Source organism: Danio rerio, chromosome 12 (genome assembly GCF_052040795.2).
Source record: "Danio rerio strain M-AB ecotype USA chromosome 12, GRCz13ab, whole genome shotgun sequence".
Classification (NCBI taxonomy): domain Eukaryota; kingdom Metazoa; phylum Chordata; class Actinopteri; order Cypriniformes; family Danionidae; genus Danio; species Danio rerio.
The window spans coordinates 37,233,498-37,252,102 of NC_141032.1; the positions used below are offsets into that span (position 1 = coordinate 37,233,498).

An 18,605-nucleotide genomic window follows, 5' to 3' on the forward strand; every position below is an offset into this window, starting at 1 on the left:
CTATTTCATGGGTGTTTGTGTGGGGTTAGTTAAGCCCAATTCAACATGAAGACCTGATTGAGATGTACTAACAGACGCTACTGTAGTTGGCAGTCACGGGGAGGGGAGCGATGGGTACAGCAAAAGACGGAAGGAAAGAGGCAAAGGAATTTTTCAGGCCTGTAAAATAGCCGCCTGTCAGGCCGAGACGCTTGCCATGTTTGGGTGGAGAGCAGCTTTTAATGGGCCAAGACAATTTGGCGCTCTTTCTGAAAGACTGACTTTTAGTGAGTGCTTCACAGGCATCCAGCGTCTGTACACATGTGGTCGGACAACTGATAAATGGACAGGACAACTAATCTGAAAGGAAAACATTCTCACTTTAATTACCCCCTATCTTTAAGCTGTGTGAAAACCAAAATTATAGCTGTCAGGCCGAGTAAATACTGAATGCACAGTTTTTCCCCTTTACAATTGCCATCTTGTGCGTTTGAGTGTGTGTGAGAGCTTCGCCCATAGCTGTAATAGCAGTATCTGTAACGTAGAAAGATTTAGTCGTTCTAATGGTGTAAATGTCGTTCTGACACTTTTACTGTCCAAATGCACATGCCAAGGAGCTGTGCTATGCCTGTGCATGTGTTACTGCGGGAAGAAATTCCCAGCAAGGTTTATACTGAGCCCCACACAGTGACCCGTCGATGTGTCTGAGCCTGCGTTCTGCTTATTTACCAAATCTCCATGAAACAATGAACACTATTTTCAAGCATCAGCTAATATTCTGCCATCTCACAAATGCCCTATCATTTTAGATATCAGTGATTTCTTCTTATCCTTAATCCTAAATATGGCATTAGCAGAAAATTTATGGATTCATATTTAAATATATACTTTACAAAAGTTATTTAAAGGGTCCACTATAATATCATATTTTAATCTTTAGTTGATGTGCAATGTACCTGTGTTAACATAAACTCTGAATGTAATACCCTCAAAGTTCAATGGAAAGGGAGACATTGGATTTTACAGAGTTAGCTTAGCAAAGTTTTGACCTCCTTCAGGAGGGATCAATCCCCCCAAACCCCCCTGTAATTTGCACCCTGCCAATAATCAATTTCAATTACATTTACCTTTTAAAATGTTGCTTTTTTGGATGACAATTAAAATGTCTTACAGGTATTTCTGTTTTTAAAATGCAGATTAAAATGTAAATTTATTTAAAACCATATGTTTTTCAAAAACAAATTAACTTCACCATTCATTCATTTTCTTTTCAGCTTAGTTCCTATATTAATCAGGGGTCACCACAGTGAAATGAACAGATAACCTATCCAGCATATGTTTTACGCAGCTGATACGCTTCCAGCCACAACCCAACACAGGGAAACACCCATACACTCTTGCATTCACACACATACACTATGGCCAATTTAGTAATTCAATTCACCAAAAGCACATGTCTTTGGACTGTGGGGGAAACCGGAGCACCTGGAGGAAACCCACACGAACATGGGGAGAACATGCAAACTCCTCAAAGTAATGCCAACTGGCCCAGCCAGGGCTTGAAACAGCAACCTTCTTGTTGTGAGATGATCGTGATACCCACTGTGCCACCGTGTCAACCATAAATTTAACCAATTTTAACTTATTTAGGTTACACAAGATTCAACTAGGCTAAAAAATTCTTAAATAAGTTTAAATGAATTTTTGATGCATAAATAATGAAAGCAGCGACTGGACTTTAGACATTTTAAGTTGAATTACGAGTATTTCTCGTCTAAACAAACTAATGTTTTTTATCTCCATCAATGAGCCAGTTGTACTTAAAACACACCCCCATCAAATAAAATGGACAAGATTTGAAACTCATGATCATCCTATAAACTAATGATTTGATTTAGTGGATCATATGAAAACAAGTGACACTGGAATGAACAAACACCAACAGCGCTGTTTAGAATACTTAGTAAACCATTGATTAGCAGCGCTGACAGTTTATTGGCACCGAATCAGGTATTCGTTTCTTTTATTGAATTCAGCCTTTAGTTTCTACCAGTCTCCCATTATAAATAGGTCCGACCTTTGGTTGAACGCTTGATTGAGGCATACCATTCTCATTGCACAAAAAACATCTTTTGTTCCTTTTATTCACAATTATCAGCATAATGGCCATTATCTGCAGCCTTTAGCAATGCTGATGGTTAATAGAGAGGGCTTTAATAGATTTTAGGAGGACAAAGGTAGGCAATGTTTAGCTGCACATGTCAGTCTTTTTGTGTGTAGGGAGAGCCTGCATTAAAAACCTCATTCACAAGGCTGGTTGATGTGTAATTAAATGTGATTACCGCCGCAGTCTGTGTGTGTCCTTTCTGAGGTCACACACTCAAACACACACACACACACACACACACACACACACACACACACACACACACACACACACACACACACACACACACACACACTCCTCATCGCCAGGTTTCATCCCCCTTCCTTGGCTTCCTGAGGAGCCTGTGACTTTGGTGGCTGATGGGAAATTTTGTGCATGCCTGAGCTCACAAAGGCTCTCTTTCAGACGCATGCATGCTTGACCTCTCGCAGTTCATCGCCCTGCTTTGTGCTCCTGTGACCTCGCGCTGACCAGGGGTTTCCCCTGGAGGTCAGCGGTTCAATCGGGTGCCTGTGTCTAATTTCTTCCTGGCTACAGAATCTCTCTCCCCCCCTGCCACCAAATCTGCCCAGCAATCTGCCCACAGTCGCCCCTTCTGCTTCTCGGGCCTAATTCCAATCTTCAGGGATTAGGTGTGGAGTGACAAGACCCTCCGGCCAATGGGCTGACTTGTCAGTTAGGTTGAAGGCCAGTGGTACACAATAGCCAGACTTTTCCTGTCTCCTAGCTAAAACCAGCCCCCCCCTAAAACAACACGTTAAAATCCCGTCCCAGGAGAGCACATGCCTGGCTGGGGCAAGCCGGTCCAACCTCTCCTCCAAACACACCAGTACCAGAACAGAAGCCTCTGTTGCACTGATTCCGCAGGGCTCCTGTTGCAGATCAACATCCCTTGTTCCTGTTTCCCTTTCCTGCTCAAATCTCTGTCCAAATGAAACAACACCGTGTTTGGTCTGTTGACAGACGGAGCCATTGATATGATCTCTGCATGCATAAATCCTGTGCCGTGTGTCAAAGTAATGCATCATGGGGCTCAAAAGATATTGCAGGTGTTGGTTACTTTCAAAACAAAACGAACAAACCGTCAACTTTCAATTTCAGCTGTATTTGTCAAATGAAAGTGAACTTGACTAAGCGTGATGTGCTGTGGGGCTGTAATTCCACTCCTGGCGGCCAGAGGCAGTAGGGCACACTGGGGACGTTTGAAGCGCAACACTGGCAGAGCTCTACGCGCACTTCCTGGTTACAGATTGGGGAACAAGGAAATTTTTGCACATTTCAGAAAAATTGTTTCTATATATTAGTTGGATCTTCTGGAGCTCTATAGAGACAGCATAACGATAACCGGATGTTTATAAACAATCGCTTAAAATCATTCATGAACCGATGGTCACGAAGAAATTAATGACTGATGGAAAAAGTGTGGACGTGGTATGTAAACAAACTTTTTAACAACATGCTCAGTCTTAAAATGAGAAACGTTACGAACAACTCATGTTTAGTTATGAGAATTATGTATTGTTAGATTAAAGAGCACATCATATTTGTAAATTAAGTACCAGTATGTGATCATTAGTTGTTCTGTTGTGTAGGAAGTTGGTGATGTTCAACGTGTCATGTATGCTGTCAAATAATGTCATCGTTTCAAGATAAAAAGTAAACACGGCAGGTTTCATATGTCTTCTGCATGCAAACACATTCTACCATTTCTAATTTAGAGATATCCTCACACAAATGATCAGTCAATATTTTAAATCAGTGGGAAAAATACTCAAGTGCCCTTGACAGCACAACTGTTTCCACGTGGCTGGAAAACGTAAAACACATTTGATTACAGTATGTGTACAGTAATATTGAGGCAAAGTTGATTTTATATTCACACATTCAGAATTTCACCTTCTTAATTTAATTTCAGAAAAGTATTGTTTGCAAATTCCAAATAGGGAAATCATATTAGCAGCAAATGACTGTCAAACATTGTTCACAGTTAATTAAATAGTGCTAAAGTTGATTTGAAGTCATTTTACTGGTGTAAAGTTGGCTTTATTTTTGCACATTCAGACTAGTTTCAGAAAAGTATCTTGAATTGTGATATCATATTATCAGCCAATAACTATCATAGTACAACATTGTTCACAATCATTTAAATAGTGATGTTGTTTTGAAGTCATACTTTTATAGGATTTCAGACCCATTATTAAAAGTAGCATAGTAAACGATATAGCGAGCATGTCATAATTTGTCACTGAACAAATGTTCGAATTTGTTCGAACATCTGCCAACTTTACCTCAATATACATTTTTAAGTGAGACTGAATATTCAAACTGATGTGGTAAACTATATAGAGACCTTCCATAGAGATAACTGTGTTTATCAGCTTTTTGGTGACAGTATTTAATGTGTTGGGCTCATAACAGTATGTCTAGGGATGCAACGATTATATTTTTTGGTTGTACGATTATAGTTTAAGAAATAATCACGGTTTCACGGTTATTATGCATTCCTTGATTTTAAAACTACTAGTTTCTAAAATCACATGAAAACTTATATTTTCAAGTGTTAATTATTGTTGCTTAGTAATTATACTGTATAACACAAAATAATAATAATAATGAACAAACAATAGTCTATTTCACTTTTTACTTAAAAATAAGTGAAAAAAGTTTCTGATATTTAAACAAGTAATCATTTGAAACTGAAAATAAATTAAAAAAATAAATAAATGAACAAATAAATAATCAAGAAATAAACAAATAAAAAATAAACAAACAAATAAATAATAAAGCAAATAAATAATAAGTGAATAAATAAACAAATAATAAATAAATAAATAAATGAACAGTATTTCTAATGTAAACCTATTATAAGTATTTTCTCATGTAAATGAAGTATTTCCCTTTTAAAGAGAACAAATGTAGTCAAAGACTGCTGGATGTCTGTCTGAAAGGCACTTTAGATCAACCATATTACAAAAATGTTTGGTATTATTATTTTGTATTTTTGTATTTTGGTCCCAATATGCGAGCACAAGCCGTGCGCTTCCATTGAAAGCGAATTTGCGCGTACAAAAGATGCTAAATGTGAACAACCCTTAGTTACTAGCTTCAGCTATAGTTAAACCTTGTGTGTGTTAACCTCTGTGTACAAGCTCAGAACCTTAAACTAGCGCACAGTTGGCATAACTTTGTTTAGTTGCAGCAAATTTGTTCAGTGCCGTGGTGTTGAGAAGCCTTTACGATTAATTAACCTTGATGAATTAAATCACGGTTAATAGTGAAATCGGTTAATCGTTGCATCCCTAAGTACGTAATCATGATATTTAGTCTGTATTAGCCTTTTTAAATTTCTGCTTTAGTATTTTATTGAACGTGAAAGTCCCAATGTGTAAATATAAAACCAGCTTTACCTCAATTGTTTGTAATCAATTCACATTGCAGACTTTTTCCTTAATAATATAATTCTTTGTATTCTTTATATTCTTTACAAATTCTACATAGGGTAATCATATTAGCCGCCAATGATTATCAAAGTTCAACATTGTTCAAGTCAAATAAATAGTGCTAATGTTGTTTTGAGTCATGCTTGCATGTGATTTTAGATTAAATATTCTAAGTACCATGAATAACAATATAGGGTGCATATCACAAGTTGTCACTCCATGAAAGTGTGAATATAAACCAACTTTACCTCACTATTGTATTCAGTGACAGTCTGAGCTAGACGTTGTTCTAGAATGCTTAAAATACTACGGAAAGAAATAAAAAACGTTATACTAATGTTTATTAGTGTAATATTGATTCTGTAGGTATGAACAATCTTAGATTTGCATCGTTGATGTTTTCCTATAAGATGTTTGCTCATGTTTAGCTCTTGAAATCATAAAATCGTGTCATGAACCTTGTTCGTTTCTGTTTGTTATAATAATCAAATCATGTCTAATTTATTTTAATAATTCAACATAAGTTCACTAAAAGTAAAAAAAATTCAAATAAAAAAATAGGAACACTACAAAGTAAGTTTACCATTTTCCCCTCAGATTTCATTTCGCTTGTGTTCAAATTAAATGAAACCCTGAAGAACAATTGTGCAGTTATTTTATTAAAATAAAGTAATTGTTAGTGATAATTTAAAAAGTACATTCTACTGAATAAGGCACACAACACCACTCTTATTCATTCGTCAAACCAAATTCTATGATGTTCCACATTATACAGCTAAGAGACAGGGCATCTCTGTAAAGAAGTTTATCTGTTTGTGTCCTCGTATAGTAAGATGACAGTGGGGTAAAGTTGGTTTTATATATGCACATTCATTCAGTGACAACTTGTGACATGATGTCTATTTTGTTTACTACATTACTTTGAATATTTAGTCTAAAATCGCATGCAAGTGTGACTTTAACATTAGCACTATTAAATTCACAGTGAGCAATGTTGTACTTTGATTGTTATTGGTTGCTAATATGAGCTCCTTAATAAGAGTTAACAAAGAATACTTTTCTGAAATTACATTTTTTAGGAGAAAGTCTAAATGTGTGAACGTAAAACCACACTAAGATGAGAGACAATGAAAACAACACAATGGTCATATGCAAAACCACACATTTATTCAGACATGCAGAACATGCAGACTTCAGATTTAGAGGTTTAAACAGAAACTAGTTTGCATCATAATTTGAATAAGTTGTACAACACCACTTTTATTTATTATTCCGCCCAAATTCTGTTATGTTCCACATTATACAGCTAAGTGACAGGGCATGTCTGTAAAGAAGTTTATTTGTTCGTGTCCTCGTATAGTAAGATGACAGTGAGGTAAAGTTAGTTTTATATTTGCACATTCATTCAGTGACAACTTGTGACATGATGTCTATTTTGTTTACTACACTACTTTGAATATTTTGTCTGATATCACATGCAAGTGTGACTTCAACATTAGCACTATTAAAGTCACAGTGAACAATGTTGTACTTTGATAGTCATTCGTAGCTGATATAATTTCCCTATTTGGAATTGCCAAAGAAACTTTTTTGAAACTTTATTATTTAGGAGAAAGTCTGAATGTGCGAACATAAAACCACATTAAGATGAGAGACACTGAAAACACCACAATGGTTATGTGCAAAACCACACATTCATTCAGACGTGCAGAACATGCAGACTTCAGATTTGGTGGTTTAATATTTACAGACACTAGTCTACATCATAACTTGAATGAGGTGTACAACACCACTTTTATTTATTCATCCACCCAAATTCTGTGGTGTTCATCATTATACAGCTAATTCCATTTTAATGACCATTTTAACCAATTTGGTTTCCATTTTACACAGTGTAAAAATCATAGGACTCTACTTATTATTCTTATCATTTCTCTCTCATGAAGCACAAATGAAACAATCAGTGAATGAATAAAGAAGCAATAATTGTTGAGTAATTGTGTAAATTTAACATTTGCATATTCAAATTGCATAATTCCTCTTCATTCTCTTTAAGTTCATTTGGGGTTAATGCTGATATTTTTGTTTTCTTCTTCGTTACAGAACATTATAGCGACCTGTTGAAGGACAGCCGCATCAACCCACTTATCTCAATCAAACTTTAGACCAGTGTGGAAACACCACATCCACATCCATCTGGACTTTAGAGAACTCAGCCTCAAAACGGGCCAAAATGACCGCGTCAAACTGGGGTTTGATCATGAACGTTGTAAACAGCATTGTGGGTGTGAGTGTTTTGACGATGCCCTTCTGCTTCAAACAGGTAAATAGGGGGTTTTGGGAAAGTGTGCTTTGCTTATAGCAAAATTCCATACATTAAAGTCACCTATAAAAATTAAGAGTTGTTAACGCATGACTCTTCTGGTTAATGATCTGTGAACTGAGTACAAAGAAAAATTGATAAGCATGTGAAAACATGCTTTTAAACATGTCGGCCTGCATGTTTTATATCATTTTGTCTTTTTGGATTTTTCCTGCAGTGTGGAATTGTTTTGGGCACCTTGTTGTTGTTCTTCTGTTCCTGGATGACACACCAGTCCTGCATGTTTCTAGTCCATTCGGCCAGCAACACCAAACGCAGGACTTATGCTGGACTAGGTGAGATTGAGCAAATGCTGCAAACACACCAAAAAATTGCATTTATTTCCCATAATTTGCCAATAAAATGCATTCAGTTAGTGTATTACAGTCAAATTATTTATTTGGGATCCATTTGGAATTTTCTGAGCATGTGAGTATTTCTAAGCCTTGGTGTTTTATTAATTGCAAAGTTAATTTTAATAAGTTTGATGTACATGTTTACTTCGTACTTGGGTTATTTATAAATTTAAACAATCCAAAATATATTTTGTAGATAATTGACTCTAAATATACAATATATATTTTATACATAATTACCACTAAATATACATACATTTTTTTTGTATTTTTAATTTTTTTTTATATTATGTATTATTACTCTATATTTTTTCATATTTCATTTTGTTTATGGGAGAATGATTGGTGCTAATATTTGTTGTTTCTATTTTTGTGTAAAACTGTGCTGCTATTTCTGTAAAAGTTTAATCAACAGATCAAAATAGATTTTTTTCTTTATTATATTGTTCTTTAAATCCTGCGGCCAGATTGCAGATAGTTGTTGCTAGAAGGAATACAGCTGTGGCTGGAAGTTAACGAGAATTATTTATATTATTTACTAAAATACTCATTAATTGTAATTCACCATTTTCCAGTACAGGTTTGCGGCTAGAAGAGTATCCGCTGCATAAAAAAACATTTGCTGTGGCAGTTCATTCCGCTGTGCCAATCCCTGATAAATAAGGGACTAAGCCAAAGCAAAATGAAATGTATTTTTATGAACATCTACTGCTCCCTAAACCTAACAATCACAGTAATGTAAAAACAGTAATTATACAGAGTATTACTCACATTATTTAATAAATTATTGAATAAATTGTATTTTATTATCATCTACCTCTACCCCAACCCTTACAGTACTGTAAAAATATGAATTATTGTTGTACAGTGTCACATAAATAATGCTATACTAATATGAGTATATCCAGCTGTATTCCAGATGTACCATTGCAGATCTGTTGTATTGTCTAATTTACTACATATGATTATTGCTGACTAAAAGTTTCTACTCCAGAAGTGTTTGTGATATATGTCACTGTCACATTAAAAATGCTAAGCATAAGTGGTGGAAAATAAACGAATACACTTGCAATAATGTATTTTGCTTGCATTTTTCTCCTCTTTCTCTCCTTTCCAGCATTTCATGCATATGGAAAACCAGGCAAGGCACTTGTGGAATTAAGGTAAGATGAGCAATTCCAGTGTTACGGATGTGACATTTGCAGTGAAAACCTAAAACATAAATTCTCATAGAAAGTATATGTGCTCACTTTATTTTGATGGTTCGTTTGTTGATTTTAAGATACATTGCATCCACATGCGAACTAATTCTCATTAGATTAAAAGTAGACTAGGTTGGGATTAGGGTCAGTGTAAGTTGATATGTACTTGCAAAGTTTCTTATAGTCAGTTAAATGTCTGTTGAAGGTGCAGTTTCAGCAGATATTAAGCTGACAGTCTACTAATACTCAAATGGACCATCAAAAGAAAGTGTTGCTGTGTGTATGTTAACATTGTATGGAAATACCTGTTTATATTTATATCAACTACTAACCACAGAGTTGTGGGACCAGAAAATATCATTCTGTAAAAATGTTTTATATATTAAATGAGTAAAATAAACATGCGTTATAAATGTGACCATAAAAGTTAGCGAGTTTACAGTTAGTGTGCATTAAACTGCACAACCCAAAAGAAATAAGGCCATTCAAAAGGATAAGAGTTTGCATGGATTTGTGTGATCTGTGATGTGTTGATGGAGATTTTACTTTTTCAGCTTCAAACTATCACATACTGCTTATAATTAGTACTCGTATGCTCTATTTGTTTTAGCATGATTGGCCTTATGCTGGGGACGTGCATTGCATTCTATGTCGTCATTGCAGAACTGGGGTCCAACTTCTTTGCTCAGCTGTTAGGGCTGCAGGTAAGAAATAACCTTCCTACCTTTAGGTTGTTGCTCCTGTTGTTACTTAAACACACATTTCATCCAGTTCAATTAATTGTGGATAAGAAGTTCACAGAACTGATCATTGCCCTCCTTCATAAACCTCCTGTAACGATAAAATCAAAGGCCACTATCTTTAAAAAGTGCTGAGCTGTGTGTCACGTAACCATAAAAAACACTTCATAGACTTTTTATTACTTTAGGGTAGATGAGTTGACAGTTTCTGTGTGAAAATGTCCTTTTATCACACCTGCCAATTGGAGGTAAATTGAGAAATTTTTACTGCCCATAATTATTTCTTCAGCCTGGTATTTACACCTGGTATGAAGATGCATTTTGGATTATTAATAGACAAGGGTTTTAATTAGTCTCTTTTGTCCCATTTAAACCACTTTCCTGATTTCTTTGTAAGGAGGTTGCATGTATGCAGACCTTTTTTGATCCTTCAATCTGATGTTGGCAAATAAGATGGCGTAATTTGCATATGAAAGAGGTAGCGGCAAATATGAAGAGCAGCAGCTTTCATTTCTTCTCTGATAGCTGAAAAAAAGTTAAATGTTGTATGGTTTTTTTTCCCCCTTTCAGGTGACTGGTAGCTTCCGTGTCGTATTGCTGTTTGCAGTTTCGCTGTTCATCGTGTTGCCCCTCAGTTTGCAGAGAAACATGATGTCATCCATTCAGTCATTCTCCGCCATGGCGCTGATCTTCTACACACTCTTCATGTTCACGGTGAGTCGTTCCCCTTTTTACCATTCTAATCTCCCAACACTGAAAATCTAAATCTCACACAGTTGAGTCAAAATTATCAGCCCTCCTGTGAATTTTGTTTTCTTTTTCAAATATTTCCCAAATGATGTTTAAGGGAGCTTTCACACCTAGACTTTTGTTTCAGAACCTGTCTCTTTTCCCCAGTTAGTGTGATTTTGTTTGACATATATGAAACCAGCAATCGCGCTCTGATCCGAGCAAAATCAATCCGTCCGAGATTGCCTGAATGAGGTGGTTTCGGCTCGATTGAAACAAACTCTGGAGCGGATCGATTGTAGTGAGAAAGCAAAACAATCCAAGCCCGGCTATATCACAGCATATTATGGATATGTAATAGGCATATATATACGGCTATATCAAGAGAGAATTATGAGTGGGGCAGGATGTCATTCCTACCGGTAAATGTGCGTTTCATGTTAAATACAAAAGTAAAAGCATGCTGAACAATTAACAAGAGCTGTTTATTTTGTAAGGAAAATTGACCGTACTGCAGTCTAGCCAAGGGCTTTGTATGAGAAAGTCTTACCTCTGATTTATATTTGGTGGTGATGTCTGAGGGTGTCACCATTCAAAATTAAAGCTTAGCTTTCCACTTATATTGTCTCATTGCTCATCGCCATACATTAAAGTAAGGAAGCATGTCACCTGAGCGGGATTTTGCTTAATAAACCATGAAACTCGGACCAATGTAAGGACAGTTTACTCACACGTGACTTGTTTTAGTTCTTTTGGTTCGTTTAGAAACTTTGCTGTGTAAAAGCGAAGCGCACCAAGAACAAGGAGCAACACTGTGACATTTTTAATCCCTGTTTCGGAACAAATGAATCGATTCACAGGTGTGAAAGCACCCTAACAGATTAAGGAATTTTTTTACTCCTATAATGTTTTTTTTTATGGAGTAAGTCTTATTTGTTTTATTTTGGCTAGAATAAAATCAGATTTAAATTATTGTAAATAAAATTTTGTAATTTTATTTTATGTTTATTGTGAACAATCAGCTGAGTACAATCATACAATATTCCAAGGTACATTTGAATCTCAGTATGTGATCTTTAGTGACTTACAATTTACATACATTTCTGGTGTACTAACTATACATAGTAATAAGGAATATGAAAAAATATACAGTAGGGCTAATAATTCATATGGGCTAATAACTGACTTCACAGATTATTGTAACATTGACAGTGCAGATTTGAGTATTTTATTTGAATAAACTTTTTGTCCAGCTTCGAAGGGCATTTTTTTTAACCCACCCTTTTTTTAACCCAACCCTCTTAGTCTAGCATTTAATCTATGTGTCTTCCCTTTGCCCCCTTTCTGAACCGCCGTCCCGTCCCCAATCCTGATGCTGACTTCTGACCGACCATCTGACGCTCTGACCCTGCGGCCTATAGATAGTGTTGTCGTCTCTGCGTTACGGAATAATCAGTGGCTCCTGGGTGGAGCGAGTACATCTGTGGCGCTTCAAGGGTGTCATACAGTGTCTGCCAATTATCGCCACCACCTTCTGCTGCCACCCGTAAGTAATCCACCCTGGAGAGCGGACCGTTCCACTGCCATGGATTCAACTACATTACCCAAAATCCCCTTCCTTCTCTGTCCACCTTCATCCAATCCAAAGCTCTGTTTCTCGGTGCCATCTGGTTCAGGGTGTTTTTGTGGGGGTGTGTGTGTGTGTGTGTGAGGTTAGTGCATCGATGACAGAATTAATGTCGCCCGAGATGTCTTGACTCTCTGGTTATACTTGCCTGATGTGCTCCCGGTGGAGTTAAACCCTGCAGATCTGACAGGGTTGGGATTGTTGGTGATTCTGATCGTTAAATGGACTGGCGCTCATGGTTTTAAAGGAAAAGTGGCGAGCTGTCTGAGATATTTTCAGCAAATGTACATGTGGAGCAACTAGATTTTGCTTGCATGCAGATAAAATGGCATCCAAAATCAGTCGTGGAAAATGATTATGATTTAGCTGACAAATTTATTTTCTTTGTTTCTTTCCTTCAGGGAGTAGTTCTTCCAAAAGTGAACATTTTGTCATCATTTACTCACCATAATGATGTTTCAGCCTTAAACGGCTTTCCCAGTGGAACACTATGTCTGTGCTGTTTTGGTGTTTTCAAGCTTTATAAAAAAAAAAAAACAGGGCTTGACATTAACTTTTTTGATCACCAGCCACTGTGGCTAGTATTTTTTTCGACATTATTAGCCAGTATTTTCACTAGCCACAATTTTGTTGTTGGGAAAATATATTTTAAATGCATAAAATTCGACTCTGGCATCCTAAAATGACTTAATTTGAATTGTGTTATGTCCACATGCCTCCTCATTCATTTAACAGTTTTTTTGTGTTGTAACTGCTCAATAAGGATGAGCAAATGTGTTGGGGTTTCATAGTGTTGCATTGCAATTAGTTTTATATCACATGACTTTTCAGGGCTCAACAGTAGGGATTTACTGTACCAATTTTCTCTCTAGCCACACCAAACTAATTATGTCCTTGCCACAGATGTTAAATAATGTGTCAAAACAAGCTAAATATAGCTGTATACTTACACTTTTTATTCAACAAAAATGTTCTTAAAAAAACAATTGACATTTTAAAAGATTATTTTCATGTATCTAAAGTTATACACCAGTCTGTCCTGGCTAAAGGTTCCAGATCACCAGTAAACTATACATAAATGTAGAGTTAATTTTCTATTAAAAGCAATGTTATTGTAACGGATGAGAATTAAACCATATTAATTAAAAAAAACTAGGCAAAAGAAAACATGTAAAAGGACAATCGCACACACGTTTAACAATTAGGCATGTTAATAATGTGTTTAAAGAATGGTTAAAGTGAAAGCGGCAACCGCTGCTTCTTACAAAAATCTCAAACTTTTGAAAGTACAGGAGGACTGCAGGTGCACGAGCACCACTTTTTCCTGTCTATTTAAAAGAGAACCCATCACACCAGTTGCGTTTTCAGGCATGGTTGTTTCATGCAGGCGAACGGGACATGGCATATTTTAAGCATTTGAGCACATCACATCAGCTGTTTGTGCGACTAAGCCCTTGTCAGTGAGTGAGGATTGCTTGTGTGTTGTGTTTCACCATGCACCTGATTTTCCACTCAATCGGTATTCACCTTCTTTCTTTTTCTCGCCTAAACAGTTATCAGTCGTGCTTCTTCTCGATTCTAAGATCGCATCACATTTGTATGCGTATTGACAAACGGTCGTAAACTAAAATTGTGATCTCTGTGGATGAGCCAGCACTGACAATTTAAAAATTATTTTCAACCAGCCAAAGTGGCTTTTGGGATCGGCTGTCTAGTCCGCTACAGCTGAAATATACCTGCATTTGGTGGGTTGGCAGGTGTTAATGTCAAGCGCTGTAAAGCTCTAAAAGTGGTAGATATATCTAAGGTGCTGCTCTGAACTAACAGTGTGATGGCCCTGAATTAAAAAAAAATAATAATTGAATAATGATTCATTAAATTCAGTTAAAGGTGATTGGAACATTTTTTCAAAGTTCTTTTAACACGATGATTAGCACCAAATCAGCATATTGAAGTAATTTTTAAAAAGTCATGAACAGCGCTGTTCTGATGTATAAAAAAAAACTGATTTGCTATCACACTGAATAAATAGTTTCAAATATTTCACATTAGAAAACAACATTTTAATTAAATAAACAGTGTTTTAATTGTTGATATGTCAAGTAATCAGTTTTTAATGCTTCTCATTAAATAAATGTAGCCTATCTATTTATCCAACTTGTAATGAGAAAATATTGCTCGCTTTTAAATGTTAGCGTTGTTTCAAAAGATTTGAAGAATGCTTGTACGTATCACTTTTATGATAATTCTTTTCAAATATAATTTTCCACTGGCATTGACAAGAGTGACCAACACGGCATCCATAATTTCACATCTGGTGTTTCCTGCCAAAATGTTGTCATTGTTGTTCGGAAGGACATGAAGGCAAGTAAACGATGACAAAATTTCCAATTTGGTGTGAATAATTTAGACTCCAGGGTCTCCGTGCAGTCTCCATTGTTAGTCAAGGGTCTTATCACAGCATCATCACTTCCCTCCTCGTCGTCTTCTCTCTCCCTTCCCCCTGTCTTTATGGGATGTTCTGTAACCTTCCTGCTTTCCCCTTCACCACAGATGGTGCTGTCCTCCTTGAAACACGGCCTCCTCACTGGCCAGTGGCTGAACAAGGTCATTTTCGTTCGGTGGGACGGCGTCTTTCGCTGCATCCCTATCTGTGGCATGGCATTTGCCTGTCAGTCGTAAGTACTCCCCAATCCTCGCATCGCCTCTCTTCTCCTTTGTCTTGCCCAAATTAGGCCAGTTAGGTTTAATGTAGGGCTCCATTTTCATGGTGCAAAAGGACGTCTTGGAAGTTCAAGACTCAGTGCACCTTAAATGAGTGTTTGCTCTGAGAAAATGGACCTTTAGTTTTAGATTGATACCTTTAGTAGACTAAATATTTCTGAGGCTGCTTAGCTTTTGTGTGTATAGAGAAGTGAACGTGGTGTTAACCTGTGTGGAATGGCTAACTTTTTGCTTTCTGCATACTGTTTTTACCCTTTTCTGAACACTAAATCTGTCTCTTAAAGCCACTGGTGACCAAAAAAAAACATCTGTCATTTGAATCTGTTATTTCTTTACTTTCATGGCATACCAAACCTTAATGACTGCTTTGTTTAATGGAGTAGAAGACCATCATTAAAAGTCCCTGTGAAACCAACATTTATTTTTAGGTGCTAGTATCACTATTTTAGTACTTATTTATTATTTTTTTTTCAGATTTATGTTTGCATTTTTGCCTTTATTAAGTGGATAGGACAGTATTTCAGACAGGAAACGAAGTGGGAGATAGAGAGGGGGTAGGGACGGGAAATGTCCTCGAGCCGGGATTTGAACTCGGGACGCCCTGGAGTGCTACAGCACCATATGTTAGCGCGCTAACCACTTGGCTATTGCGCTGACAGCATAACAATGTTAGTCTTAAGGATGTCTATGAACCAGTGTGCTCAAAAACAGTAACAAAATTTGCATTAAGTAGATATAAACATCCAAAGATTGCAATTGTCACTTCTGCCTAAATGGATAAAGTTTATTTTCTTGACGTTACCTCATACTTCAATTTCTCATCCAATATACTGACCCATCAAATGCTTTTTAGTATCTGACCTGGATTATGCAAAATAAAGGTTAATATGAGTGGGCTATTATTATTGTTATTTTTAAACATATATTAAAACAACAACAATAATAATAGGCCTATGTGTAGTTCTACTGTTGGTTAATGGCCCGTTTCCACAGAGTGTTACAGTTTAGTATGGTACGGTACGGGTCGGTACCTGTCACCTTTATCAGGCTTGCGTTTCCACTGCTAAAAGTGTACCGATGTTACTCTTTTGAGGGGCGTAGTGTACGATAGAAAGTTTCAGATGACTTCATTTTCGCTTGAGGACATGTCTACAGTAAAGCTGTACGGGTCATTTACATATCATATGAGAAGCACTTCTTCCAAAACAGATGCTTTATACACACAAATACTTGATTATAAAAGTTTATTACTAACTTTTCTATGAACATAATTTGATTATAACTGCAGATCAATGCAAAGCCTACTGTAACGTCTGCAATTATATAAAATAAATAAATAAATGCAACAAATATCAACACATACAGACTCTTACAGCCTCTGATATGTTACCACTTACCAAAAATCTACACACAGCATACATTTAGTCCTTATTTAGGTTCAAAAACAACACGAAATGTAGCCCACAGTCAGTGCAATCCTCTCATATGTGTCTTTAATATTCAGCAGCAGGTGTAACGTCTTGTTAGAGAGGAATTCCATCATTCTGAGTTCATAATAGTCTAAAAGGTGATGATAAAAGTTAAACATGGCAGTTTTTTTCATGTTTTTAGTTGCAGATGCATCATTTGCTGCTGTTTTTTCTGGCTTCTCAGCCGCAATCACACTGCACTTTTCGCCCTATAGACTTTTATTCATATGCAAGCGTATGTGAGAGACCGGAAACACAAGCTCGTGCAACAAGTTTAGCAGTTCGCTGCTTTGCAAAGTTCAAACTTGGTGAACTCTCAAAATTGCATCACGTGATTGCGTGAGACCAATCGAAGATCAAAACATGACCTCTCCTTATAGAAAATTAATATATAGTTTGATATCTATCTAATCTAATAAAGCTATGTCTGATCATCTTGTTTAATCCCACCCCTTTTTACTGTGCCGTATGACAGATTTTCACATACTCAAACTCTAGTGTGACCACGGCATAATAAGAAAGTCTTTCGAGGTTGGAATAATGGATAAACAAGTAATGACAGAAAGAGATGATTTTAGGAGTAAACCATCCTAATCACCAAAGGCCTCTTACCAATTTTAACTTGGGTTGTTTGTTTGTTTTTTCGCAATAATAGACTGACCCACAAGACCATTTAGATTTATTTAATCAGTTGGCTACTTGTCAGATCTGCATACTGTTGAAATGTAAGTGTATTTTAATGCAAGCATAAACGATTCGTAAACGTGGACTTTTTACAGTTCATCTATAAAGAGCTCACCATGACCAGATCTTGCCCTTGATGGATTCAACCTCTGTGCACTGACACAGTATTATGTTGAAACTCTGATATGTTGTAGGAGTACTGTATAAACTAAAATTGAGATCATAGTTAACATTGTTACAGTTACATCGATACTGCTGGGAGACATTTGTCTAGTGTTTATCCACTTTGATAGGATTTCACATTCTTTTTCTCCATCTTGACCCAATTTACATCATTTCTCTTTTCCTTCCTTTTGATTTGCTTAAACATACTAACCATGCAGTGGGGAGGGCGCTCTTCTCAGTGTTTACCTTGTCAGGGGTTCTCAAGTTTTTTCTCTTTTACAACATTGACTCACAATCACTAATGTTCATTTATTATACTCTCCCTGTCAACTGTCCCTTTTTTATGAGTTAATTTTTAACTGTGAAAACCATTCTCATTAAAAATATTCTATAGACCATTTCAATGTGGTCATGTCATTCGCCTATTAACCTTTTCTGCTTGTTATCAAACTATTTCATAGCTGTAACAAGAGGAAATTAAATCATAACTTATTGTTAAAACAGCTATCATAACATTATTTACCAATATATGGCTCTTTTTGGATTCTCGTAAGCTATAGATACTAAAAATGTAAAAAAGGGAAATGCGTGGGGACCCTAGTTTTTGCTTGCGTCCCTCAAAATGGTCTATATAAAGTACATTGCATAATACAAAAAAATGCCCACAATTTGCATATGATTATTATCTGATGTGTCTAATGTTCTATTTAATGAGTGTTATTTTGTAAACAAATAAACAGTTGGCTGCACAGATGTAAAATAATTATATATTTGTACAATTCAGAAAATTTACAATTAAAAAAAAATGCATTTCCGACATATAAATGTGGATATTACTATATAAATAGACAAATAAGTACACACACACACACACACCCACACATATAGGGCCCAATCATATACCTGACGCAATAAGGTGCAAGACGTGTATGGCGTGATATGTTGCTATTTACAGAAGTGC

General features: G+C 36.2%; 1 protein-coding gene across 19 annotated transcripts in view; it reads left to right on the forward strand.

Annotated features, from left to right (window-relative positions):
- Positions 1–3,366: 3,366 nt before the first annotated feature.
- Positions 3,367–18,605, forward strand: part of slc38a10 (solute carrier family 38 member 10) — a 59,366-nt gene continuing 44,127 nt past the window's right edge. For 5 of the 19 annotated variants that reach the window (XR_015504348.1, XR_015504350.1, XR_015504344.1 and 2 more), the window contains exons 1-7: positions 3,367–3,577; positions 7,690–7,909; positions 8,127–8,244; positions 9,422–9,467; positions 10,117–10,210; positions 10,817–10,960; positions 12,397–12,521. Coding sequence is in view for 9 of the 19 variants with exons in the window: in XM_087276652.1 (XP_087132778.1) it covers positions 7,820–7,909; positions 8,127–8,244; positions 9,422–9,467; positions 10,117–10,210; positions 10,817–10,960; positions 12,397–12,521 (617 nt within the window). In the remaining 10 variants the exon portion in view is untranslated. Of the gene's footprint in view, positions 3,578–3,738; positions 3,803–7,689; positions 7,910–8,126; positions 8,245–9,421; positions 9,468–10,116; positions 10,211–10,816; positions 10,961–12,396; positions 15,281–18,605 lie in introns of all 19 variants that reach the window. The other 14 variants (XR_015504349.1, XR_015504351.1, XR_015504345.1 and 11 more) reach the window with 4 other exon arrangements.